This window comes from Podarcis erhardii (genome assembly GCF_964252035.2).
Source record: "Podarcis erhardii genome assembly, chromosome: 1".
Taxonomy (NCBI): domain Eukaryota; kingdom Metazoa; phylum Chordata; class Lepidosauria; order Squamata; family Lacertidae; genus Podarcis; species Podarcis erhardii.
The window spans coordinates 137,328,560-137,353,813 of record NC_138497.1 but is presented as its reverse complement, the minus strand read 5'-3'; the positions used below and the strand labels follow the sequence as shown (position 1 = coordinate 137,353,813).

At 43.0% G+C, this 25,254-nt stretch overlaps 1 protein-coding gene across 2 annotated transcripts in view; it reads left to right on the top strand.

The window, feature by feature from the left end:
- The window catches only part of SPAG16 (sperm associated antigen 16), a 444,848-nt gene that overhangs the window by 49,173 nt on the left and 370,421 nt on the right, over positions 1-25,254 (top strand). For both annotated transcript variants that reach the window (XM_081878176.1, XM_081878175.1), the window contains exon 9: positions 4,374-4,522. In XM_081878176.1, coding sequence (XP_081734302.1) covers positions 4,374-4,522 — 149 coding nt within the window. The remainder of the gene's footprint in view (positions 1-4,373; positions 4,523-25,254) is intronic.

Sequence of the window (25,254 nt, the reverse complement as noted above, 5' to 3'; positions counted from 1 at the left end):
TTCAGTATAGTTTTGCCAGCTTCTCTCCCTTTGACAGCTATGATTATTTTGGGACAGGGATAGCCGTGACATGGTGACTCATGCATTGATAACCTGAAAACTGGACAATTGTAATATGCTGTATATGGGAGTGTTCTTAAGGCTGGTCTGGAACCTGCAACTAGGACAGAATGCAGCAGCTAAGTTGCTGAGTGAGGCACCATACCAAGCACAAGTTATGTCACTTTTAAAAGAGGAGCAGCACCGGTTTCTTATATGTGACCAACCCAGTTTAAGATTTTTGTTCTGACTTATAAAGTCCTAAACAACATTGGACTAGGCTGCCTGAGGGAAAGACTTATTCCAGTTCAGGTCATTAAGATTGTCTGATAACCCTGTCCTGTCACCTGGTTGTGCCACAACACAATTTTATGTAAACTAGAGATGAGGAATCTATGTGTGTCTAACCCTCACTATACCCCCACTGTAAACCTTCCCCTGCATTAAAGCTTATTAGGCAAGTTCCTTCCAAAAGGAATTGCAGTTTTAAAACGTTTTAGTCATCATTCAATACAGAATGACCTGGTTGGTATGCAGTGCAAAATGACTGAATGACTGAATAGGAAGAGGCACCTGTTTTCATTCTGCTGCATATACAGTACATACCTTCCATCCCACCTGAAAGGCACTCAAAACAGGAGGTCTGCAAATGCTTCTGAGATATTATACTGTGTAACTGTAATGATTTTGTAGAACTTGGAAATGTGTTTGATCAGAAGATGCTATTTAAACCTCTGGGCATTCCTAGTTCTGTAGCAGTTTGCAAGTATGTATATTTCACAAACGAACACAATCCCACGAGCAATGTAACTGCCAGACAACCACAGCCACTGAGTGAGAGAAGAGCTTCCAAACAAATAAAACATTTCTGCAATGTGTAATGCTTAGGGAAATACTCTGAGACATGATACTTGTAACAGTTGTTGAAAAGTTTTTAAAGGTTTATTTATATTATTTATAAAAGTTTATTTATAAGGCTAGCATCTTGTGTAAGAAACCATAGAATCATAGAATCATAGAGTTGGAAGAGACCACAAGGGCCATCGAGTCCAACCCCCTGCCAAGCAGGAAACACCATCAGAGCACTCCTGACATATGGTTGTCAAGCCTCTGCTTAAAGACCTCCAAAGAAGGAGACTCCACCACACTCCTTGGCAGCAAATTCCACTGTCGAACAGCTCTTACTGTCAGGAAGTTCTTCCTAATGTTTAGGTGGAATCTTTTTTCTTGTAGTTTGGATCCATTGCTCCATGTCCGCTTCTCTGGAGCAGCAGAAAACAACCTTTCTCCCTCCTCTATGTGACATCCTTTTATATATTTGAACATGGCTATCATATCACCCCTTAACCTCCTCTTCTCCAGGCTAAACATGCCCAGTTCCCTTAGCCATTCCTCATAAGGCATCGTTTCCAGGCCTTTGACCATTTTGGTTGCCCTCCTCTGGACCCGTTCCAGTTTGTCAGTGTCCTTCTTGAACTGTGGTGCCCAGAACTGGACACAGTACTCCAGGTGTGGTCTGACCAGAGCAGAATACAGTGGCACTATAATTCCCTTGATCTAGATGCTATACTCCTATTGATGCAGCCCAGAATTGCATTGCCTTTTTTAGCTGCCGCGTCACACTGTTGGCTCATGTCAAGTTTGTGGTCAACCAAGACTCCTAGATCCTTTTCACATGTACTGCTCTCAAGCCAGGTGTCACCCATCTTGTATTTGTGCCTCTCATTTTTTTTGCCCAAGTGCAATACTTTACATTTCTCCCTATTAAAATTCGTCTTGTTTGTTTTGGCCCAGTTCTCTAATCTTTCAAGGTCGTTTTGAAGTGTGATCCTGTCCTCTGGGGTGTTAGCCACCCCTCCCAGTTTGGTGTCATCTGCAAATTTGATCAGGATGCCCTTGAGTCCATCATCCAAGTCGTTGATAAAGATGTTGAATAAGACGGGGCCCAAGACAGAACCCTGTGGCACCCCACTAGTCACTCTTCTCCAGGATGAAGAGGAACCATTGATGAGCACCCTTTGGGTTCGGTCAGTCAGCCAGTTACAAATCCACTGAGTGGTAGCATAGTCAAGTCCGCATTTTACCAGCTTCTTTACAGGAATATCATGGGGCACCTTGTCAAATGCCTTGCTGAAATCAAGGTAGGCTACATCCACTGTGTTCCCTTCATCTACCAGGCTTGTAATTCTGTCAAAAAACGAGATCAGGTTAGTCTGACATGACTTATTTTTCAGAAATCCATGCTGACTATTGGTGATCACAGCATTCCTTTCTAGGTGCTCACAGACTGTTTGCTTAATGATCTGCTCCAGAATCTTCCGTGGTATTGATGTCAGACTGACTGGGCGGTAATTATTTGGGTCCTCTCTTTTCCCCTTTTTGAAAATAGGGACAACATTTGCCCTCCTCCAGTCTGCCGGGACTTCGCCTGTTCTCCAGGAATTCTCAAAGATGACTGCCAGTGGTTCTGAGATCACATCTGCCAGTTCTTTTAATACTCTTGGATGCAGTTCATCTGGCCCTGGAGACTTGAATACATCTAAACTAGCCAAGTATTCTTGTACTATCTCCTTAGTTATTCTGGGCTGTGTTTCCTCTGCTGAATCATTCGCTCCAAATTCTTCAGGTCGGGCATTGTTTTCTTTATCGGAGAAGACTGAGGCAAAGAAGGCATTGAGGAGTTCAGCCCTTTCTGTGTCCCCTGTTTGCATTTCACCATCTTCTCCTCTGAGTGACCCCACTGTTTCTTTGTTCTTCCTTTTGCTACGAACATACCCATAAAAGCCTTTTTTGTTGCTTTTAACCTCTCTAGCAAGCCTGAGTTCATTCTGTGCTTTAGCTTTTCTGACTTTGTGTCTACACGTGCTGGCTATTTGTTTGAATTCCTCTTTGGTGGTTTCCCCCCTTTTCCATTTTTTGTACACATCCTTTTTTAATGTTAACTCAGTTAAAAGTTCTTTAGATAGCCACCCTGGCTTCTTTAGGCACCTTCCAGGTTTCCGTCTCATTGGTATTGCCTGAAGTTGTGCTTTTACTATCTCCCTCTTAACAAACTCCCAGCCATCATGAACTCCCTTTCCTTTTAGTATTACTGTCCATGGGATCTCACCCAGCACTTCCCTAAGTTTTATGAAGTCGGCTTTCTTAAAGTCAAGAAATTGAGTCATAGTATTCTTGGCTGCTCCTTTCCGCTGTATAGTAAACTTCAGAAGAGCATGATCACTCACGCCTAATGATCCTTCCACTTCTACCCAACTAACCAGGTCATCAACATTGGTTAGGACCAGATCTAAAATGGCTGTTCCTCTTGTTGCTTCTCCTACTTTCTGGACAATGAAGTTGTCTGCAACATTTTTTGTGGCTTTTTATATTAGAAAAAAATCAAGCATAAAACCTGCATTTGAATGCTATTTCAAATGGGTTTGTAATATTATGTTACGTTGTATTATCTATGTAGTACCACTTCAAGTAATAAATAAATAAAAGTTCTTTTTTGGGTATTCAATAAAATTTAATAAAAAATAGAAAATAAAAAAAATTAATAAAAGTATGCATGGTATGGAGATTTTGAAGTGTTTTGTATTGTAGCATTTTTCTTAGTAATGTATTTGTACTGTTGTGAACTGCCCATGGAAGCAGTGATGAAGGGTAACACAGAAGGATCCGGTCCATATTAGTTCCCTTTGATATTGTAAATGTGAATGTTACATCGTCTTTCATGTTAAAGGCAATAACCCCCATGCAGATAGTCCATTTTGTGCTCTTTTTAGTCAGAGCTTTTTCTGTCATTCTCAAATTGCTATCCAGCATAGACTTCTCAACCAGCTTTTTAACTGGAGAGAATATAATGAGACACTTGTGACTTGTGGGTGTGCAGTTGTACATGCAGATATACTTTCATACTCATACTCATTTTTAGAGCTCTGCTAAATAAATAAATAAAAATTCTAATTTTGTGACTGCAGTCCTCTTCTCCCAAGCACTGTTGATTTTCAAACAATATGGATTCTTTTGCTCTGTGGTTCTTCAGGCTCTGCATAATGGTGCCCACACTGACACTAGCAGTGCCATCTTCTGGGTGTGTACAGATCAGTTGCCAGGAATGTTCAAAAGAGTTTATTTAGTCTGGATGAGGGCCAATGTCCTATCTGTTCCATTTGAGATTCCAGTTTAGATTGCCAATCCTTGTTGGATTGGATTGAAATCACAAGCAAGTTGGGCAAATTAATCAGGGATTAATTTGTTTTATAGTAGAACAAATTTATGCATGCTTAATTTCTACCAAAAAATGATTTTTAAAGAAATGTAAAAACCAAACTGCTTTTATTTCATAGCCGGCCGTAAGTGTGAAAGAGAAGATGGATTACAGGGACCTTCCCAGAAAGCTCTCAGAGAAGCCAAGGAACACAAAGTATTTACTGGTGTTCATCCGTATGACTCAGCCAAAGATCCAACAAAACAGATGGGCAAGAGATATCCAAAGGTATGCCAATTCTCATTTTGCCTATTTTTGTAGAATTTGGCCTCATGTTCAGTGTTTTAATATTGTTACAAGAAGTATTGGGTTTATGTGATAGCAAACACCACCATGATTAACCATATCGCTGTTTGCTGAAAGATACTGTAGCTTCCTACAGCTTATCCCTCTTTGTATTCCAGAAGCCAACTGGTGACTCCTGTGTAGCACCAGTGCTGTTGGTGTAAACTGGTTCTGGATTCTGAGGCTTAAGGCTGAGAAACACTGGCTCTTCTAATTTTTTTCTATGTGGACAGAGGATGGTTCAGAAGTGTTAAAGGGGGCAGCTATACAGTGGAACCTTGAATGCTTCAGAAATCGAACATTTTGGCTTTCTAACACCAACAACCCAGAAGTGAATGCTTCTGTTTTCGAACGCGCCTCGGAAGTCAAACAGCTTTTGAGGCACGTTTCTCCATTTTTTAAATGGATTTTGCCAACCGGCAATTGTGCCTCGGTTGTTGAACGTTTCAGAAGTCGAACGGTCTTTCGGAACAGATTACGTTCAACAACCAAGGTTCCATTGTATGAGAAAGTTGCTAGGGGGCACCCAGAGGATAATGGAGTAAAGGTACAGGCAAGTCCTCAGATGTGCGGGGGTTGCTTTGTGGGTCATTGTGCACATCGGCAGAGCGGGCAGAGCCCCCTCCACCCCATGTAGCTCCCTCCCCATTCAGCCCCCTTCCAGGGCCGAAAACAGTGTGTGTTGGCAGTTGTGCACAAATTGAACGTGCACAAAATGGCTGCTGCCTGTATTATATTTGGGTAGGGAGAACTTGAAAAATATATTTCTATTTATGAAATAGTCACAATCCAGTCCAACATAAAGTACATTCTACTGATTTCAAGTCCTGTTCACCCAGTACGTAACACTGTCTCATCCACATTCTAACCAGCTGAGCTGTCCAGGCCAAGGCACACCTTTGATGTTTCTCCTGCCAGGAAGATGTTCAAGTTCCCATTCCATGTTTTTCTGAAGCATTATCTGTTTCCTTTCTGTTACAACAAAAGTTGTGTGTATGGAATAAGCGGCGTTCTGTTAGTACAACTCCAACCCAGGAATTTCCTTTTCTGTGCTTAACATTGTCCTTTTTGGCTTTTTCCTCCGGCTTACATTTATGGTTATATTAGTTGTGTTAGGAAGAGGTGTTCCTCCTTTTGCTTGTTGCATCAGGTGGATAATTTCTCAACCCCCTTCATATTTTGAAAGGCCTGCACGAGGGGGTTGCACTGCATAGCCCTGTCATGTGTGCGAGCCACACCCCTTCCTGCCACATATGAAGAGTTGTACAATCTTGACTGGTTTGCGGGGGTGTGTGTGTGTGTGTGTGTGTGTGTGTGTTTTAGTGGAACCTTTAGCCCTACTAGGGTGGTCTTCACTGTCTGATTTTTTTGGGGAACAGAAGTCAGACTTGAGGGAAATAGATCTTCTTCAGATCAGTTTTACCTTAGCGCTTTGTATTCTAAGTGGCCTAGGCCTCAAAATCAGGAGAGCTCTCACATTAAGCATCTGTCTTGGTTGCCAGACGAGCCAAGCCCATTTGAGCTCAGAATTCTTTAATCCTATATGTTTGTCTTTTGATGTCCCTTTATTCAATTTGCACTGTAATGTCATCTCAGGATATTTCTGACGTCAAGATCTATGATGTAATTTTTACTAAAGATGCCAGGCTGAACTTTGAATATATGAAGAATGATGTCCTCGGTTTGGTATTTTAAAATTAAATTGAACCATAAGAGGGTTGTTTATCTGTGGGAATTAACTTTCCTGTGAGACACATGTTTACTTAGCTCAGATTGCAGACTGTGCTTGCAGAATATCTGACCAGTATATTAAATAGGTCAACAAATTACTGTCTTTGTGTGAGTTGATCTAGCCAGATCAAAGACAGTGCACTATGTTATTTCTTGTCCTTGTTACCCAGAGTTTGGGAAAGGTTAAAGAACAAAAGAGGGAAATTATTAATAGCTACTAGGACTACAACAATCATACGTTCAGTTGTTTGAGAATAAGCCCCGCTGAACTCTGTACAAATAGCAATATATGTTTGTTAAGCATTTAAATAGAACTAGCTATCAATTTTAAGGTGTAATTCCATATACCCAGACACACCCCTGCCCATAGGTGCCATCTAGGGTGTCCTGGGGGGGGGGGCAAGGGCCCCATCCCCCAAAATCTGCAGTGGCTGTGCATGCACACTGCACAACATGCTCACATTAATTCCGCAGCACGTCGTGCAACATGCTGACATTACACACGTTGCACACACAGCGCTGGCCCCTCAATCTCCAACTCCAGCACTTTCAACTGTCTGAATATCTCCTGCTCTTAGAAACAAGTCCACCCTTTCTCTCTTGCTTTGGCATCTTCGGAACACCTCCTAGTTCACCCCTTCCCAACCTAGTGCTCTCCAGATGTTTAGGGTATGACCATTGGCCATACTTCCTGGGGTTGGTGGGAGTTGAAGTCGAACATCTGTTGAATATCAGGTTGGGGGAAACTGCCCTAGGCCCAGTACCCTGTGACTAAGCCAAAGTATGTGTGACTGAAATAATTACTTCTGCCTCCATTTCCATTTTCTTCCTCTATTGTTTCCAGCGTCTGTTTTTAGTTTTTCAAGTCCCTTGGGAAAAGAACTTCTCATACCATTTTGGGGGGTGAAGTGCCTTTTGCATTGTGTAGCTGATGCTAAATAAATAAATAATCTGAAGGGCCATTAACTAGAACTAAGGCTGTCAGGGAACTGCAGGCAGCGAGGAAGGAAAGAATTAGAGGATACAGGGAACGATCTCCACTGCTCAGTACTGAGTCCTCCTCAGAAGACAGAGAAGAGGATAGTGAGTCTGGGGAGGAAGGGGTGCTTCAGAGAGAGGGGGATCCACCTCACAGGGGAAAACGGAAGGGGCTGACCCGTTGGCTCTGTTGGGCTCGAGGGAAAAGAGAAAGTAGTTAGAGCAACGGGTCATGAGAGACTTTGTTTATTCTGCATGTAATCTTGTCAGAAGGAAATAAAGAAAGGAATTTATGGCTGGCTGCCGGGAGTGTGTCTCTGCTAAGTGCAGCAACGCATGCAGCTGGCCAGCTGACAAAGGCCCACTAAAATTGTGGCTTGCTGCTAGACAGTTAATAGTTAGCTAGTAAATTAGCCACAATTTTTGGACCTCTATGTGATATTGTAGTTAACAATGATAATTGTTAATACTTATTTCCATTTTAATGCCTCTTTTTATAAGTTATTCATGAATGGTTTTCCACCACTGAAGTGTGATTCAAATACCAAGTAGACCGCCAAAGCCTTAAGCCTAACTAAAAAGGGCTCAGGTGCTCATTTATGGCAGTATTTATTTTAGAAATTAATAATTCTATCCTGAATTATGGATTTTCCTCCTAAATCTTTTTCACAATATTTAAACAAAGCTCTGCATATGTAAATATATCCAAAAGAAATAAAATCAGCATTAGCATTTAGTTTTTCCTGATGCTAAATCACACTAATATGCCACAAGTAAATTGGACTTACGTAATATTACTTTTTCTGATACCCAGTGTTATTTACATTGTATTTTTTAAACACTGTTTGACTCCTGGGAGTATAAAATTAAATCTTAATTGTTTTCATATTGTGCTGAAACTATATGTGCAAGAAGATGCCAAGTCTACATGCCAACTGGTTTATGAATTAATAATTGGCAGGATTAGTTTGCTTCATAGTCAGCCCTTGGAATGCATATTTGGTCTTAAAAATAATTTGTCACTTTCCTCAGTTGGTTTTCCTTCTGACAAGATTGTAGATACTTATTTCTTGTTCATTGATTCACAACAGGTTCTAGTTCTCCAGTGTGCTGTGTTCTGACTGCAGTTTAACAACATACCGTACTTGTTCCTCTACAGGTCTAAGAGGTGACCTCACAGATTTTAGGGGGATTAGCTATGGATGTGGTTCCTTTGTTAACTAGCAGCTTTCATTACTAAATCCTTATCCTTCTACTGCAAAAGCCAGTGTGTAAGGGTATTGCAGTTTGGTCCATAACAATGCAAGTGCTTAATTTTATTTTAGCAGAACATGCTGCTTTTGCTGGCTCATGGTGCAATCCTATACATTTCTACTAAGAAGTAAATGCAGTTGAGTTCCCATGTATATTTGTGTAGGATTGCTGCCTTGAAATGATATCTGCTTCTACCACTTCATTCAGTTTTGAAATGTTACTAATTCTTGTATACATTGCCAAATGCTCCTTCGTTTTTATTTAGAATAGAATTTCAAAAAGAATACTATATTCAACATCAAGTACTAAGAGAATTTAAATGTATTCCTGAAATAATTAGTGAGTGTTTTAAAGGATTGTAGATAAATGACTAGTAAATGTTTCTATATTTTATTCACAATAATTCTTTGTCTGGTACTTCAGCAGCCATCCTTTCATTTTTAGTGTTCTCACAAAAAAGGTTAAGAGTTATCATTGCCAAAAGCCTCGCTTTGGAATGCTGAATTCAAATTACTGAGTCCCAACTGTTGTTCCTGTTAAGTTGTGGGTGAACATATCAGACGACACAGTGATTCTTCAAACAGCTCTTGTTTATTCACAGGCCAGAACAGAACAGGGCTGAAGGGTTCAGCCAACCTGCTTATATACAGCTCAACTACAAAGCAACAGTAACAACTCTCTGTATATATCCAATCACTGAACGTCACTTCCAATTCCTTATTTGCATATGCGGACCTGAGTGAAAGCTATCTGTAGTATCCCCCTGCTGGCCCAGGGTGAGAACTTCAGTACATAACAGTTCCTGCAGTCTTATTCCTAGATGCTCCTTTGTTTCTGACTTACAGCATGGAAATGTGCTGAGCAAGGTGAGGTAGTTCATGCTGCAGCCCTTGTCTTCCCCCTACATTGGGACTAAGTGTTAATCTGATTCCTGAGAAAGGGTCCTGGGTTCAGCAAAAGCCTGTACCCAAGTCCCTAAAAGGCTCAAACGGGTGCTACTGCAGATCAATACCTCCTTAAACTTCAGTTGGAACTTGTAGGAGCTCTTAGATTGATTCCCTGCTTCTACTTTTCTCCTGCATGTGAGTGTCTGAGGGCCCTGCTCCTTCCTGCCACTCACCATCTGGCCTGGGGCGGGGCCTGAAGCCTCATAAAGGACTGCTGGACTCTGCTGCCCGGGAGGACTCTCCTGCATGTGAGTGTCTGAGGGCCCTGCTCCTTCCTGCCACTCACCATCTGGCCTGGGGCGGGGCCTGAAGCCTCATAAAGGACTGCTGGACTCTGCTGCCCGGGAGGACTCTCCTGCATGTGAGTGTCTGAGGGCCCTGCTCCTTCCTGCCACTCACCATCTGGCCTGGGGCGGGGCCTGAAGCCTCATAAAGGACTGCTGGACTCTGCTGCCCGGGAGGACTCTCCTGCATGTGAGTGTCTGAGGGCCCTGCTCCTTCCTGCCACTCACCATCTGGCCTGGGGCGGGGCCTGAAGCCTCATAAAGGACTGCTGGACTCTGCTGCCCGGGAGGACTCTCCTGCATGTGAGTGTATGGGGTCCTGCTCCTTCCTGCCACTCACCATCTGGCCTGGGGCGGGGCCTGACGGGCCTCACTGGAACAGTTGCTGTTACTGCTGGAGGGGTGCAGAGTGCTTTTAAAATGTTTTAAAATTTTAATTTTGAATTTTTTGTATGTGGGGGGGGGGTGCGGTGGATGTTTATTGGGCCTGGGAATTTGTTTGATTTTATGTTTTTGTAATTTTTGTAATTTCTATTGTTTTTTGTTTATATTGTCTTATTTGTGGTTTTTTTTTTTTTTTTTGTTTCTTAAAGGGGTTATTTTGTTCTTAAGGGGAGGGGTCAGGGCTGCCGGGGAATGGGCCCCAGCCCATAAAATGGCTGGGATATGCTTCACAGGGGGGAATGCACTGGGACAACCGATCTCAGTGATCACGGGTAGGAGGAGGAGTTACGCTAAGACCAGACCATGTCATTACAGAGGAGGCAGGTTTAGTCGTTGTCTGAGGACTATCCCTGCCTCTGGGTCTGGTCCTGACCGGATGAATACTAGAATCAGCAAGGGATACCCACATGACCTGAAAGTGCTGCTGTGCAATGCCAGGTCAATGACTCATAAGACCACTGCCATCCATGACTTGATCATGGATGGAGGACTTGACCTGGCATGTGTAACAGAGACTTGGTTGGACGAAGCAGATGGGCCTGTCCTTGCCGCTGCTTGTCCACCAGGTTTCTCTTACGCACAGCAACCCAGGTCATGTGGGCGGGGAGGGGGGGTTGCAGTGATTTTTAGGAAGTCATTAGTTTGCACCAGGCGTCCTATTGGGAAGACCCAGTTTTCTGAGTGCATGTTCTGGAAGTTGGGCAATAGGGGCAGTACAGGATTCCTTTTGGTGTACCGACCTCCCCGCTGCACCAAGGATTCCCTGCCCGAGCTGCTTCAGGTCGTGGCGGATGTTCTCCTGGAGACACCTAGCTTGGTCGTCCTAGGGGATTTTAACATCCATGCCGACACGACCTTACAAGGGGCCGCTCGGGACTTCGTGGAAAGCATGGCCTCCATGGGGCTGTCCCTGAATAAGTGTGGCCCAACCCATAGCCGCGGACATGCCTTGGACCTGGTGTTTACCTCTACGGATGTTGGTGATCTGACACTAAGTAAAAGCGAAACGAAAGAAGTGCCATGGTCAGATCACTTCCTGGTGCAACTGGACTTCTCCGCGACCCATCCCCTCTGCAGGGAGGTGGGACCGATTCGGATGGTCCGCCCCCGCCACTTAATGGATCCAAATGGTTTCCAGAGAGTGGTTGGGGATGCTTTATCCCATGTTGATGGCCTTTCAGCCGATTCCCTGGTGGCCCGCTGGAATGTGGAGTTAACCAGGGCTATTGACTGTTTGGCTCCGAAGCGCCCTCTCCGATTGCATGAAGCCCGGAGAGCCCCGTGGTTTTCCACGGATCTGAGGGCAATGAAACAATCGTTGAGACGGCTAGAGCGCCGGTGGCGGATAACTCATTCTGAATCTGACCGGACACGGGTTAGAGCTCAACGTCGAGCCTACCAAGTGGCGATAGCGACGGCGAAGAAGACTTTCTTCACCGCCTCTATTGCATCTGCAGAAAACAGCAGCAGGAGACTCTTTCAGGTGGTTCGCAATTTAGCGGAACCACCTGTAACATCGGGGCCCAGTACGGGCCACATGTTCTCCTGCAATGATTTTGCAAATTTTTTTGCAGATAAAATCGCTCAGATTCGGGAAGAAGTAGACTCCACCGTGGGAGCAGGGCCGGGGCGGGAGAGTGCTAGAGTCCTGTCTGGTCAAGTTGTGTGGGATCAATTTCAATCTGTTACCTCCGAGGATGTGGACAGGCTGCTTGGACGAGTGAAGCCAACCACCTGTCTCCTGGATCCTTGCCCATCCTGGCTTATAAAAGCTAGCCGGGAAGGACTGGGCGATGGGCTTCGTGGGGTGGTGAATGCTTCCCTCCGTGAGGGAGCCTTCCCAGACCCGCTGAAAGAGGCGGTTATTAAACCGCTTCTTAAAAAACCATCTTTAGATGCGGCCACGATGGCCAATTATCGCCCAGTCTCAAACCTCCCATTCTTGGGCAAGGTGATTGAGCGAGTGGTTGCTGAACAACTCCAGGCACGCCTGGAAGAAGCGGACCATTTGGATCCCTTCCAGTCGGGATTCAGGCCTCATCATGGGACTGAAACTGCCTTGGTCGCACTGGTTGATGATCTCCGGCGGGCTAGGGACAAAGGTGAGAGCTGTTTCCTAGTTCTGCTGGATCTCTCAGCGGCGTTTGATACCATCGACCATGACATCCTTCTGGACCGTCTTGAGGGGCTGGGAGCTGGGGGCACTGTCATACAGTGGTTCCGCTCCTTCCTCCTGGGCCGTGTTCAGAAAGTGGTGGTGGGGGATGAGTGTTCAGACCCCTGGCCGCTCACTTGTGGGGTGCCTCAGGGTTCTGTCCTCTCCCCCATGCTTTTCAACATCTACATGCAGCCGCTGGGAGCGATCATCAGGAGGTTTGGGCTGGGTGTTCATCAGTATGCAGATGATACCCAGCTCTACCTCTCTTTTAATTCAGAACCAGTGAAGGCGGTAAAGGTCCTGTGTGAGTGTCTGGAGGCGGTTGGAGGATGGATGGCGGCTAACAGATTGAGGTTGAATCCTGACAAGACAGAAGTACTGTTTTTGGGGGACAGGAGGCGGGCAGGTGTGGAGGATTCCCTGGTCCTGAATGGGGTAACTGTGCCCCTGAAGGACCAGGTGCGCAGCCTGGGAGTCATTTTGGACTCACAGCTGTCCATGGAGGCACAGGTCAAATCTGTATCCAGGGCAGCTGTTTACCAGCTCCATCTGGTACGTAGGCTGAGACCCTATCTGCCTGCGGACTGTCTCGCCAGAGTGGTACATGCTCTGGTTATCTCCCGCTTGGACTACTGCAATGCGCTCTACGTGGGGCTACCTTTGAAGGTGACCCGGAAACTACAACTAATACAGAATGCGGCAGCTAGACTGGTGACTGGGAGCGGCCGCCGAGACCATATAACACCGGTCTTGAAAGACCTACATTGGCTCCCAGTACGTTTCCGAGCACAATTCAAAGTGTTGGTGCTGACCTTTAAAGCCCTAAATGGCCTCGGTCCAGTATATCTGAAGGAGCGTCTCCTCCCCCATCGTTCTGCCCGGACACTGAGGTCCAGCTCCGAGGGCCTTCTGGCGGTTCCCTCACTGCGAGAGGCTAAGTTGCAGGGAACCAGGCAGAGGGCCTTCTCGGTGGTGGCGCCCGCCCTGTGGAATGCCCTCCCATCGGATGTCAAGGCGATGGACAACTACCTGACATTCAGAAGACATCTGAAGGCAGCCCTGTTCAGGGAAGTTTTTAATATGTGACATTTTAGTGTATTTTTTATCTCTGTTGGAAGCCGCCCAGAGTGGCTGGGGAAACCCAGCCAGATGGGCGGGGTACAAATAATAAATTATTATTATTATTATTATTATTATTACTTTCTCTGAAGTGCTTTTTCAAGCAGCAGGGCCAGTGTAACACAAAACAGGTCTTCACTTTCTGGCAGGACGCCATGGGGCGGGCAAGGCCCCCCAAATTTTGAAGCAGGGGGCTTGGCCCCCTCAATATTGCACAGTCTGTGCAGCCACAGCGGACCCTGCCGCGCGTCCTCCCGGCGCATGACATCACACACATGTGCCAGGCTCCCCAAAGTTGGGCAGAACCTGGTGCATATGTTGTCTGGGCATGCCCTGATGCTGTCCAGAGTGGACTGGCTTGATGTAAATGTTTGCTTTTCTAAGGGCTTATTCATACTCCTCTGCCCACTTCCCTGCTGCCCCAGGGAAAATCACTCCTTAGTGCTCAGAGGAGTACAAAGATGTTAAAAAAAATATATTTTTATAAGTGTGTACGCTTGTTTCTCAACACACACACACACACACACACACACACACACAGGCCAGCATAAGGTAAGAGTACCTACATACAGAAGTAAGGTAAAGGTAAAGGGACCCCTGACCATTAGGTCCAGTCGTCACCGACTCTGGGGTTGTGGCGCTCATCTCGCTTTACTGGCCGAGGGAGCCAGCGTACAGCTCATGTGGCCAGCATGACTAAGTCGCTTCTGGCGAACCAGAGCAGTGCACAGAAACGCCGTTTACCTTCCCACCGGAGAAGTACCTATTTACCTACTTGCACTTTGGGCATGCTTTCGAACTGCTAGGTTGGCAGGAGCAGGGACCGAGCAACGGGAGCTCACCCCATCGTGGGGATTCAAACCGCCAACCTTCTGATCGGCAAGTCCTAGGCTCTGAGGTTTAACCCACAGTGCCACCTGCGTCCCTACATACAGAAGTAGAGCATGCTAAATAGGCAATAGGGCAACTGTAGAAGTAGGGAGTACACATACTCATTCTCTCAACTACAATAGACCAGCATAAGATAAAAATATATAAAGCACCTAAATCATGTGGCATGGTTTTGTGGTATTTGTCATTTTGTAAGTTTTTGTGGTATTTTATGGACTGACTTGCCGTTACTTTTATTGATTATAGTTCAGTAATTCTGTATTGTCATTGTTAAGTGTAAACTGTTTAATTATTATTTGCTGATATTTAATGTTACTGTTTACTACTACTACTATTATTATTTATTGAATATTGTTTTATTTGATATAAATTATTTATTTCAGTTATGTTTTTATTGTGACTTTTTGTATTGGATAAGATTGTTATTAAGTGTCTGATCTTTGCTCTCTATGTAGTTGTTTCTTCAGCTTGTAAACTACCTTGTGTATAGTAATATAGAAAGGCGGTATACAAATTAAAAGAAATGAAATGGAGCAAACGGCAATTCTGATTTTCTCTGGATGGATGTTTGCTCTGATTTAGCACTGTAGAATGAGTTTTCCCTGGGAAAGGAACGGGGCAAGGGGGACTCATGCCTAAAAACAGCAGGTCAAATGAAAAACTGCTCAGACCCATGATTTCTAGTCATGGGACAAGCAGAAGTATGAATATATCCTGTTGATTTCTTTTTTAGTCAGCTTGAGGCTGAACAGGCAGTGTGTTCCGTGTTGCAGATTTGCTATTCTTTCCCCTTCTGTGTTGGACATTACATGATGAGGGATGGTTCAGTTGGTAGAGCATGAGACTCTTAATCTCAGTTTGTGAGTTCAGGCCCCACGAAAGATTTCTGCATTTGGAGGGAGTTAGAATAGATGATCCATTTGGTCCCTTCCAGCTCTACAATTCTATGATTCTATCACATTTTTGTATCTCCCTTTTCTCTTCAGGTTTGAAAATGCCATTGTAGAGGCATTATTGACTCCAGCGTGTACACTCATCCCACGGGTGTCTCTGATTATAGGCTTTCCATGTTTGTAATGCTTTAAAACGGCAAGTCTCTTAGCACATTCACATGCTGACGGTTTCTTCCTTTCTAAATTCTATTTTAAGGCATTGTCTTGAACCTACTATGAGCCACAATTGGTCACACCAGCACTTTGTAAGAAGACCATCCTGTCACATTTATTATTTCTTGTGGATGAAAGCTTCAGCTTTTGTTAGTATGCTTTCCCCCTCAAAGTCTGCAAAAGAAAACATCTTTGTAGACCCATAAAGCATTTCTGCAGCACCTGTAAACAAATTGTAGCCATGAAGTAATAGAGGACAAATTGAGACTGTCTCCTGTGATTTGAATCCGTTGCAAGCAATTTCCCCAGGTTTCCCTAGGTTAACAAGTAAAGAGAACAATAAACAAATAGCGGGGGGGAAATCCCCATATTCTGATACTTTTAAAAACATTCACGTAGTATGAGTGCTTACTTGTTTGCATAAGAATTTTTTATGCATACCTGTCATCCTTCAAACAGGACTAAACCTCCACACTTTCTCTATAGAGGTCTTCAGTTCTTAACATTGAATGAATTCATTTATTATTATATCAGTTTAGCAATTACACAAACAGCAGCAGCAGATCTGGATGCTTCTGGTACTTAAAGGTGTCTCCTTGCATGCATTTAGCCCAAGGGGATGGCTCACCTTGTCTTTTGTTGTTCACTCACTAGCAGAATTAGTAATAGGATGCTTTTAAACAGCAACAAGATTTCCAAACTTTATCATAGAATCATAGAATCATAGAGTATGTGGTACAGTGCTGAGGTCTTTGGAAACAGCAAAAAAGAGGTCCCTCAATTTTTTGAAAACTATCTCCATGTTGAGAATTATTAGAAAGTACTCCAAAGTACTTTTACAGTGAAACTTCATATTGAGAGTGGTCTATGAAAAAGTGGAAGACACAGAATTCTATTTAGTCTTCCTTGTCCACATAGCTTTTAATCATTCTTTCATAAATATAGAGAAATTCCTTACCCCGCACCACCAAAAGCTGAATAAAGCTCAGAATCTATTGTGGCAAATTCAGAGAGGAGGGAGTATATCTCTTAGTCTGCTGTGTGTTTTCTACTGTATTGTACATACCCAAGTGACTAATCACATGAGGCAATTAATAAATATAAAATATTAATAAATATAAATTATTTTATTTTATAAAATATTTTATAAAATATTAATAAATATAAAAGCAATGAAGAGTTTTGTGGTACATTAAAAGCTAAGAGATTTGTTTTGGTATGAATTTTTGTGGGCTGCAGCCCACTTCACTATGTACTATGCACCTGTGTTTTGATTTGTTGGTTATCTTCTTTGTGCTCTCCATAAATGCCAGCTCTTTGGGGCCGAAGTCCCTTCAACCCCTCCCAATAAAAGATTTGAGGGGGTTGCCCCCCCCAGCTGATCAGCATCATCATTCAAATGGTCTGTGTGTGTGTGTGTGTGTGTGTGTGCGCGCGCGCGCTGCGTCATGTGATCCATTATGTGGAGCAGGGCTTACCTGGGCCCCCAAATATTTTATTCAAGTTGGCACTCCTGGTGCTCACTCCAATGTGTGATTTATTTTAGAAACTTACCCTGATTAAATTTAGACCTCTTAAGTGAAACTGAGAATGTATTAATATTGTCTTCCCCATGTCATTGCATGGGGTTCAACTGCCATGGCTATTTCAATACTACCAGTAATCACTTTGTTGCATTTCCCCACATATTAATGGCTCTTTATTTGCATTGAAGCCTTTCCTTCCACATTCATGCTGAGAATAGCGGCATTATTTTGTGCTGGACATTTAGGAGCTACTGAGTCAATGGCCATGGTCAGTTTTCAGCTATGCCATTGACTGAGCAGCTCTTGACATCAGTGGGCAGGTGCCCCAACTAGACAAATTTGGAACCATAGAATCTGTAATTCTCCAGAGAATGCTGAAATCTTGCAGTACAATAAGTCTGAAGATTCTCAGCACCAAATTTCAGCTGTTGGTTTAGTGAGAGCTTATCCATGCTTCCTTTTGTGCCGTGTTTCTAGGCTCAGGTCTGCACTTTAAAGCTCTATATCCAAGCACTTATTCTTTTGCCCCAGAGCTTTCCCTGCAAAAACCTGCTCTTTACTGCTGAATTAGCGCAAACAACAATCTGCGAAAAATCCAAATTGTCGTTTATTCTGATTTAGCGTTAAAGAACGGCTTTTCCTGTGGAAAGTTGCGGGGCAAAAAAAGGGGGGAAAGCGGTCAGAAATGGAGCTTTAGAACACGGGCCTATGCCTAGAAAGCATGGGGCAAAAGGTACATGTGGACGAGCCCTCAGAGAAAATGTTATTTCCAGCAGATTGCTTTAGGGGAAGAGAGGGGAAACAACTTTCTTTCCATGTCGTTATCCCCTCTCTTCCTTTTCCCCTGCCCCACTGCACACACTCTGAATCTTAACTGAGAGCTAATCAAGGAAAAATAGGGTATCTTTCAGACACTTCTTTCAGGTATCAGAAAGAACCTCTATTCTGTCAAGACTGCAAGTTTAGAAGAGATTATTGTGAGTGCACCAGAATAACAAATCTTTTGTGTAAGTTTGTGGCACTTTTTAGAGTACAATTCATTTTTAACTCACCATGCCATCTGCTGTAGCCCCCATAAATAATTTATCCCCCTGTCTAGAGATTTTAGAGTGAGTTACAGCTCTTGAATAACAATTTGCACTTAGGATAGCCACAAAAGCATATGGTATTACATTTTGTTGTATAGAGGCCAGGTGGTAATAAACTGATTTTATTCTTCTTCAGCTTTTTCTGCACCAGGAAATGGATCCACAGTAAAACAAAATGAGTGTACCAACTCTTTGTGAGATTATAGTTGAAAACTTTTTGGGAAGGTATTAAAAAACTCTGAAAGAAGTGCAAGTGCAGGCACATTTCAACAGGGTTTCTGGATTTGTCTTGGGTGTGTTTGTGTTTGTTTGTTTATTTGTGTATGTGTATGTGTGATGGTTGGAGGTCAAGGTAGTTCAGTATTAAACTGAAATTTAAATTCAAAAGGATCTCACCTGAAAAGAAACAATTCATGAATACTGTAGAATTATTGGAAAATTAGAAACAATGTTCTGGGCTTAGCCTGTTCACTCCCAAATTCATCCATCCATCTTCCCCCGGCCCTAGTCACATCTGCACCATACATTTAAAACACATAATTTCTCTGAAAGAATCCTGGGAACTGAAGTTTGTTAGAGGTACTGGGAATTGTAGCTCTATGAGGGTAAACTACAATTCAGAGGGTTATGTAGCTTGAACTTAAGCCATGAGCTTAAATGTATGGTGTGGATATTATCTCTCCACTTAAATTAGCTCTTGGCTCCATTCAGCTTTGGTCCCTTCTCACTGCAGCAAATCTCTGCTACAGCAAGCAAATTGATTACTGGATCCTAGAAAATGGGCAGCACCTCTCACTCTTATTTATGAAATAAACTTAGCTACAGCAGCTGTTTTTTAAAATCTGATTTTCCTACAGGAGTTTTCCAGCACCCTCCCCACTCAGCTCATGTTCACCCCTTACAGGATCCTTGTATTTCTGCAAGAAATGAGTTTTAGAATTGCCCAGCATTTTTTGTTTGGCATCCCAGACAGAGGCTCAAGGAAATAGTGTCCTTATACCTCTAGTGGCACACCTCAGCTAGCGGCTTTGCAGGTTTTTGAAGGATATTGAAATGTAGTTGTCCCAAGAATACCTTTGAGACTCTGGTATGGGGCCAGGCATGCAGCTCAGTCTTCAACTGGGAAGAAAGTTTAAAATGAAATCAGTCATTACTGCAGATGTGTTTGGATATAAACAAGAACTCAGAATGACAAACAGGATGGGGATCATTTTTGACGCAGGGTCCCATGGAGTGTGGTTTCCTTTCGTTCTAAAAATATTTCTGGGAGCCAATCAGCCTCAGCTCTCAATCCTGCAATAGCCAATTGCATTTTCCAAACCAACTGCTGTTAATTGTCTCACTGAATTGTTACTAGGGTAATTCCTTCACCTACCTCCAACACTGGTTGGGATTCAGACTGCTGGCTATGTGAGGACATTATTGCTTGTCTGTTCCTACTTCCGAACAGCTTTATGAGAAATGGCAGGTCCACATTCTTCTATATTAGCTGTATTTTTTTTATATTTGTGTCTTATCAGGCCACTTATACAAAAACTAGTAGCCTGAGAGATATCTCTGATACAACTGCCAGCAAATCATTAATTGTTTATAAATGTGTTTACCAGTTTATTTTGGTACTAATAAACAAACACTTCTTATACAGTGGTACCTCGGGTTACACACGCTTCAGGTTACAGACTCTTCAGGTTACAGACTCCGCTAAACCAGAAATAGTACCTCGGGTTAAGAACTTTGCTTCAGGATGAGAACAGAAATCGGGCTCCGGTGGCGCAGCGGCAACTGGAGGCCCCATTAGCTAAAGTGGTGCTTCAGGTTAAGAACAGATTCAGGTTAAGAACAGACCTCCGGAAAGAATTAAGTACTTAAGCTGAGGTACCACTGTAATATTATTGAGATCATTAGGGTGAACATAGAAACTCACACTTAGTGTTATTTAAGTTTCATCTGTCTCAAGAACCCTTTTATAGACTCATTTATATTTCTGTTGCAAGAATATATAGGAAGGTTTTGAAAAGACTTTAAGAAGTGGTGCAGTTAAAATTTCATTTTAGTACATAGTGTGTGAGCCCACTGGTAAAATAACTGTGTGTGCGTGATGAACACACACTAAACAATCTAGTGCTTGCTTACATTTTCTTATGAAATATATTTAGTTTTTAAAATAAATATAAGTTGGAAGCTAAACTCCACCGATGTCAACAGGAGCATCTCTAGTCATGCATAAGGAATGCTACCAATTCTTTACACACACACTCAGTATAGTTCCTCATATACTCCAAAAAGTCTCTTGGGAGAGTTAAGGTACTCTCAAGTGGTGTATGATGTGGCATGAGGAACTACAGTCTCAGAATAGTATTTCATTTATTTAACATAAGTTTGTTGTTTAGTCGTTTAGTCATGTCCGACTCTTTGTGACCCCATGGACCAGAGCATGCCAGGCACTCCTGTCTTCCACTGCCTCCCACAGTTTGGTCTAACTCATGTTGGTAGCTTTGAGAACACTGTCCAACCATCTCGTCCTCTGTCGTCCCCTTCTCCTTGTGCCCTCCATCTTTCCCAACATCAGGGTCTTTTCTTCTCATGAGGTGGCCAAAGTATTGGAGCCTCGGCTTCAGGATCTGTCCTTCCAGTGAGCACTCAGGGCTGATTTCCTTCAGAATTGATAGGTTTGATCTTCTTGCAGTCCATGGGACTCTCAAGAGTCTCCTCCAGCACCATAATTCAAAAGCATCAATTCTTCAGCGATCAGCCTTCTTTATGGTCCAGCTCTCACTTCCATACATCACTACTGGGAAAGTCATAGCTTGCCTTTGTTGGCAAGGTGATGTCTCTGCTTTTTAAGATGCTGTCTAGGTTTGTCATTGCTTTGTAAGTTACATACTTCTTAATCACAGTGTAAAATAAACATTAAAAATACCAATAAAGTCAGATGTTAAAAACAAGTGGACTATAAAATGGTGGGTGGGTGGGTGGGTGTATACACACACACACACACACACACACACACACACACACACGTTAAAGTACATGCCAGAATTACATGTCTGAGTAAGATTGGTCAAATAGAACATGTTTAGGCAGTCTAAGTAATACAGCAAAGGTGCCTGCCTAATATTGACAGGGAAACAAGTCACGGAGTGATTGAATTTGCATTACAACAAAATTACTGACAAAGGAGGAGGATAGGGACTTATGTGCCACCTGCGTGACCTTCTAGGCACCTAACCAGGTCTAGGTTCCAGCAGCCTTCACTGCTGCCTTCTTACTGAAATTTTACGAAATTTCTGTTCGTAATGCTGAAGAAGGATGGCAAGATCTGCTCAATTTTACACCTTGGAGGTGGCAATTACTATCTAAGAACCAAAGTGTTCAGGATAATTTATTTGACCAACATCCTCCTCTTCGTATATACATTTCAGTTGTGTCATATATGCGTTCTTTGCCATGTTTGTGAAGCTAAATGATGCTTATTCCCATGTTTCTGTTCAGCCTCAGTACAGAACGTTTCTGAGCTTTGCAGCTGGTGCTGCCTGCTTCTGATACTGGATACTGTGATTCTGATTCACCCCAGCACCTCACATATTTACCAGATGTATGCCAGTGGTGGCCATGTAACATCAATTCATTGGAACAATCTTGGCCTTTTTTTCCTTGCCATGTATGCCTTTCCTGCAATTGTGTAGATGCCATTGTTCCTCTTACCTTGCCATTTGGGCAGAACGGCATTTACTTGACTGCATGCCAGCCTTTGTTATCTGCCAGACACCGTTCTGGATACATCTGCTTCAGCTGATGATACCCCGTATATTCAGTCAGTCCAGGTATGTCACACAAGATTTCCAGCAGAATACTTGTCACTCATTTGTGGACTCATCAACCTTGGTTCACTAAACCTTTACAGTTGGCCAATTACGCATGCTGTTTTCTGCTGCGAGAATCAGACATCAGTGCTGCATGGCCCAGAGTGCACACCCAGATTGCCTGCTCTCTTAAGAGGCTTTCTCTTCTTCCTCAGGGATGTGATCGGCATGCTGTGTGGGGGACTGATCAAGGGATGACTGCTGTTCTGTCCCTCTGCTTGTTTTCATGCAGTCTGCACCCATAGCATACTGGCTGTACTAATATAGGAAAAAATGTTAGCTGCTACAGATTGATTTTTTTGACTGCCCTTTTATAAATAGTCTCACCTATGAAATATAGTTGAGGGGAAAATATTCTTCCCCTTCTGGACAACTTTATGTAAAAGAAAACCCAAACCTCTCAATCCTTTGAAAGCCTTCTATAGTTGCATGGAAGGCTTTGGCTGTTTTTTCTTTCTTAAAAAAATGTTCCTCCCAATTTGAGTAGGAGGAGGAAAAGATTTAAAGACAATCAAGGGTGGAATTCAAAGTAGTGATAATAAGCGAATTATTCTGTCACCTATCTCCTTTTCTCCCCCTGTGTGCTGTTCTGGAGGTATACCCTGCCCCCCAAAGCAGATTTGGTGAGGGAGTAGGAACACACAGGCAAAGGGGTGGGGTGGGGAATCCTGTTGAGCTAGTGGGACTCATTTCAATGGTTTCCACTAGCACAGCATCTTTGTTGGATCTGACCTTAAGACTCCACCAAATGCAGCATATGACATTTGTATGGATTGATAGGAAAACAGTGGATGCCAATAGGTCTATTAAAGTGTAGTACCTTCATATAGATGGAACCATATCAGTCATAATAAAATCTGGCATTGTAAAAAATCTACTCCACTACCACTTCAAGCGTTCAACATGTAGCAGGCCTACAATTCTAGATAATTATTATATATCTATATAATAATGAGGCATCTGAAAGCAATTTCACAATACAAGAAAACACACTGGTAGTTTTCAACTTAGTTTTATTCAGAGCAGACCCACTGAAATTAATAAACATGACAAAGCAAGGTCTTTTGGGTCTATTAGGAGTAAAATATAGTTGAATATCACCTACATAAAACAATTACATATATAAAAATAATTTCAAATCTACTACTGATAGCAACCGGGGTAAATAAATGTCCACTTAGAAGTTTTGCTGAAATAGGAAAGTGTTCAACAAGTGTCAAAAAGACAGTAAAAGGGCCTGAAATGCAATGAAATTGAGCTCAAAGGGGTACGGTCCTGGTGGAATGGCTCTCCGGATAAGAGAGCATCTGCAGGACGTCCTCTCCGGTAGAGTGCAGTGATTGATTGGGGTGCAGCAATCTTTCAGGTATTCGGGTCCCAAGCTGCATAGGACTTCTGGACATCTGTACCATCTCCTTGAACATAGCCTGTTAGCTACTTGGCAGTGAGTGCAATTCTTACAACAGCAACATTCTGAGATGGGGATGTTCTGTCCCAACAAGCAGTCCATCTCCTACATTCCGCAGTAGCTGCAGCTTCCAAGCAGAGAAAGAGAGGGGCAGGGGGAGCGCATCACCCCTGGCACCACGATCCCGGTGGGCTGCCATTGCGTCTGCCGCCCCACTGGGCGCCATGCCCCCGCAGACAGCGTGTCACGCCTCCAGGACGCGCACCGTGCTCCGGGCAGTGCACTATGCCCCCAGGACGTGCGCCATGCCCCTGGGACACGCACCACACCCCTGGGATGTGTGCCACGCCCCCGGGATGCACACCAGCCACACTCCCGCCTGCTTTCTGCCCCCAGTGCTGGAGCAAGAATCTCGGCCACTGCTTCCAAGTGAAGCTCAAGAGCAGCCTCACATAGAGCACATTGCAGTAATGGAGGTTACCAGCACATGAGCAACAGAAATTGCCAGCTGCTTTGGCGTTTACTTTTACTTACTGAGCCAAGAGACACCTAGTATTAAGCTACTGATTCAGAGCTCTGCAGGAATGGGCTTCCCAACCAATGGTATTCTTGACACCATAGTGAATACGAAGGCACTTTTTGAAGCTTCATCTGTGCATAGGGGGCTCCTACTTATTTCAGACGTAGGAAAGGGGGTGCAATCCTTTCATCTTTAAGACTAATCTCATTGATTCAAATGTGACTTATGCATAGGTAACTAGGCATGTAATGACATACCAATAAACAATAATGATTTTAATAATCTAAAGAGTATTGTAAATTAGCCTTATGCATATAAGATTTCTTACAAAACATTCTCACATCTGATCTTATTCCTTGATTTCCTGTGTCTGTTGTGTCATAAAAAATATACAAACTGCTATAATAATAGAAAATCACCATTTGGAAAGGTCATCAGAATTTATTTGACATACTTTTTAGAGTATGATGTCTTGTGAGATGTTTCCTGGCATTGTTCATGTGGCTTCAGATTGGGAGATTATGTCAAGCAGAAAAGAAACAGCTGTAGCTGTAGCATTTTGCTTCTCATTTCATCTCTGCAGAATAAGCAGCAGCTGAAGAAAGTTTCACTTGCTTTAACAGACCTTTAAAACTGGGACTGTATCAGGAGCAGTTTCAGTTTTCATTTTACTGTTGGCATTATTACTCAAGCTTTGTATGAACAGTTGGATGAGCACAGTTGTCATTGTCTATGAAGTTACTGCAGTTTTACAATGGCTTTTTTAATTAATCTAACTTTTACTATCTACTGCATATTATCTTTATGTTTATTAAAAAAGAAAGAAAAGAAAATCTGTCAGGGTTATAAAGTTGAATAAGGTGGATTTATGTAGCCACTGCCTTTGTGGATGATTTTTATGAGTTTTATTAGCAAGCTAAGCAAGGTGTAGTATATAATAAAATTTTTACTGTGCTCTTTTTTCTGCAGTGATTTTCAACTTTCCCCTGATATTTCAGATGTTTATAAAATAATTGCACTCATGGTTAAATCACATTGCATTACAAAGTGTCTGCAAGAAGTATTGTAGAACTTTTTTAATGAGATTTTTTTTTTTTTTTGTATTCAAAAGTATTTCCATGGGGCTTCCTTTCACAGCTACCTTTTTTTAACAATGGCAACACATAATATTGAAGTATAATATCCATGCTTTATATTGACCCAAGTTGAAAATGAAAAATAAGGCTTAGAGGATAGCACTTCTAACAATCAAACACACTTTCTGCATGTTGAAGATGTTTTCAGCTCTATGGCTGCATTCATATTGAGCATGAACCACAGTAAGCCCCCGATTTGTATGCTCATCCCCTTCCCATTCT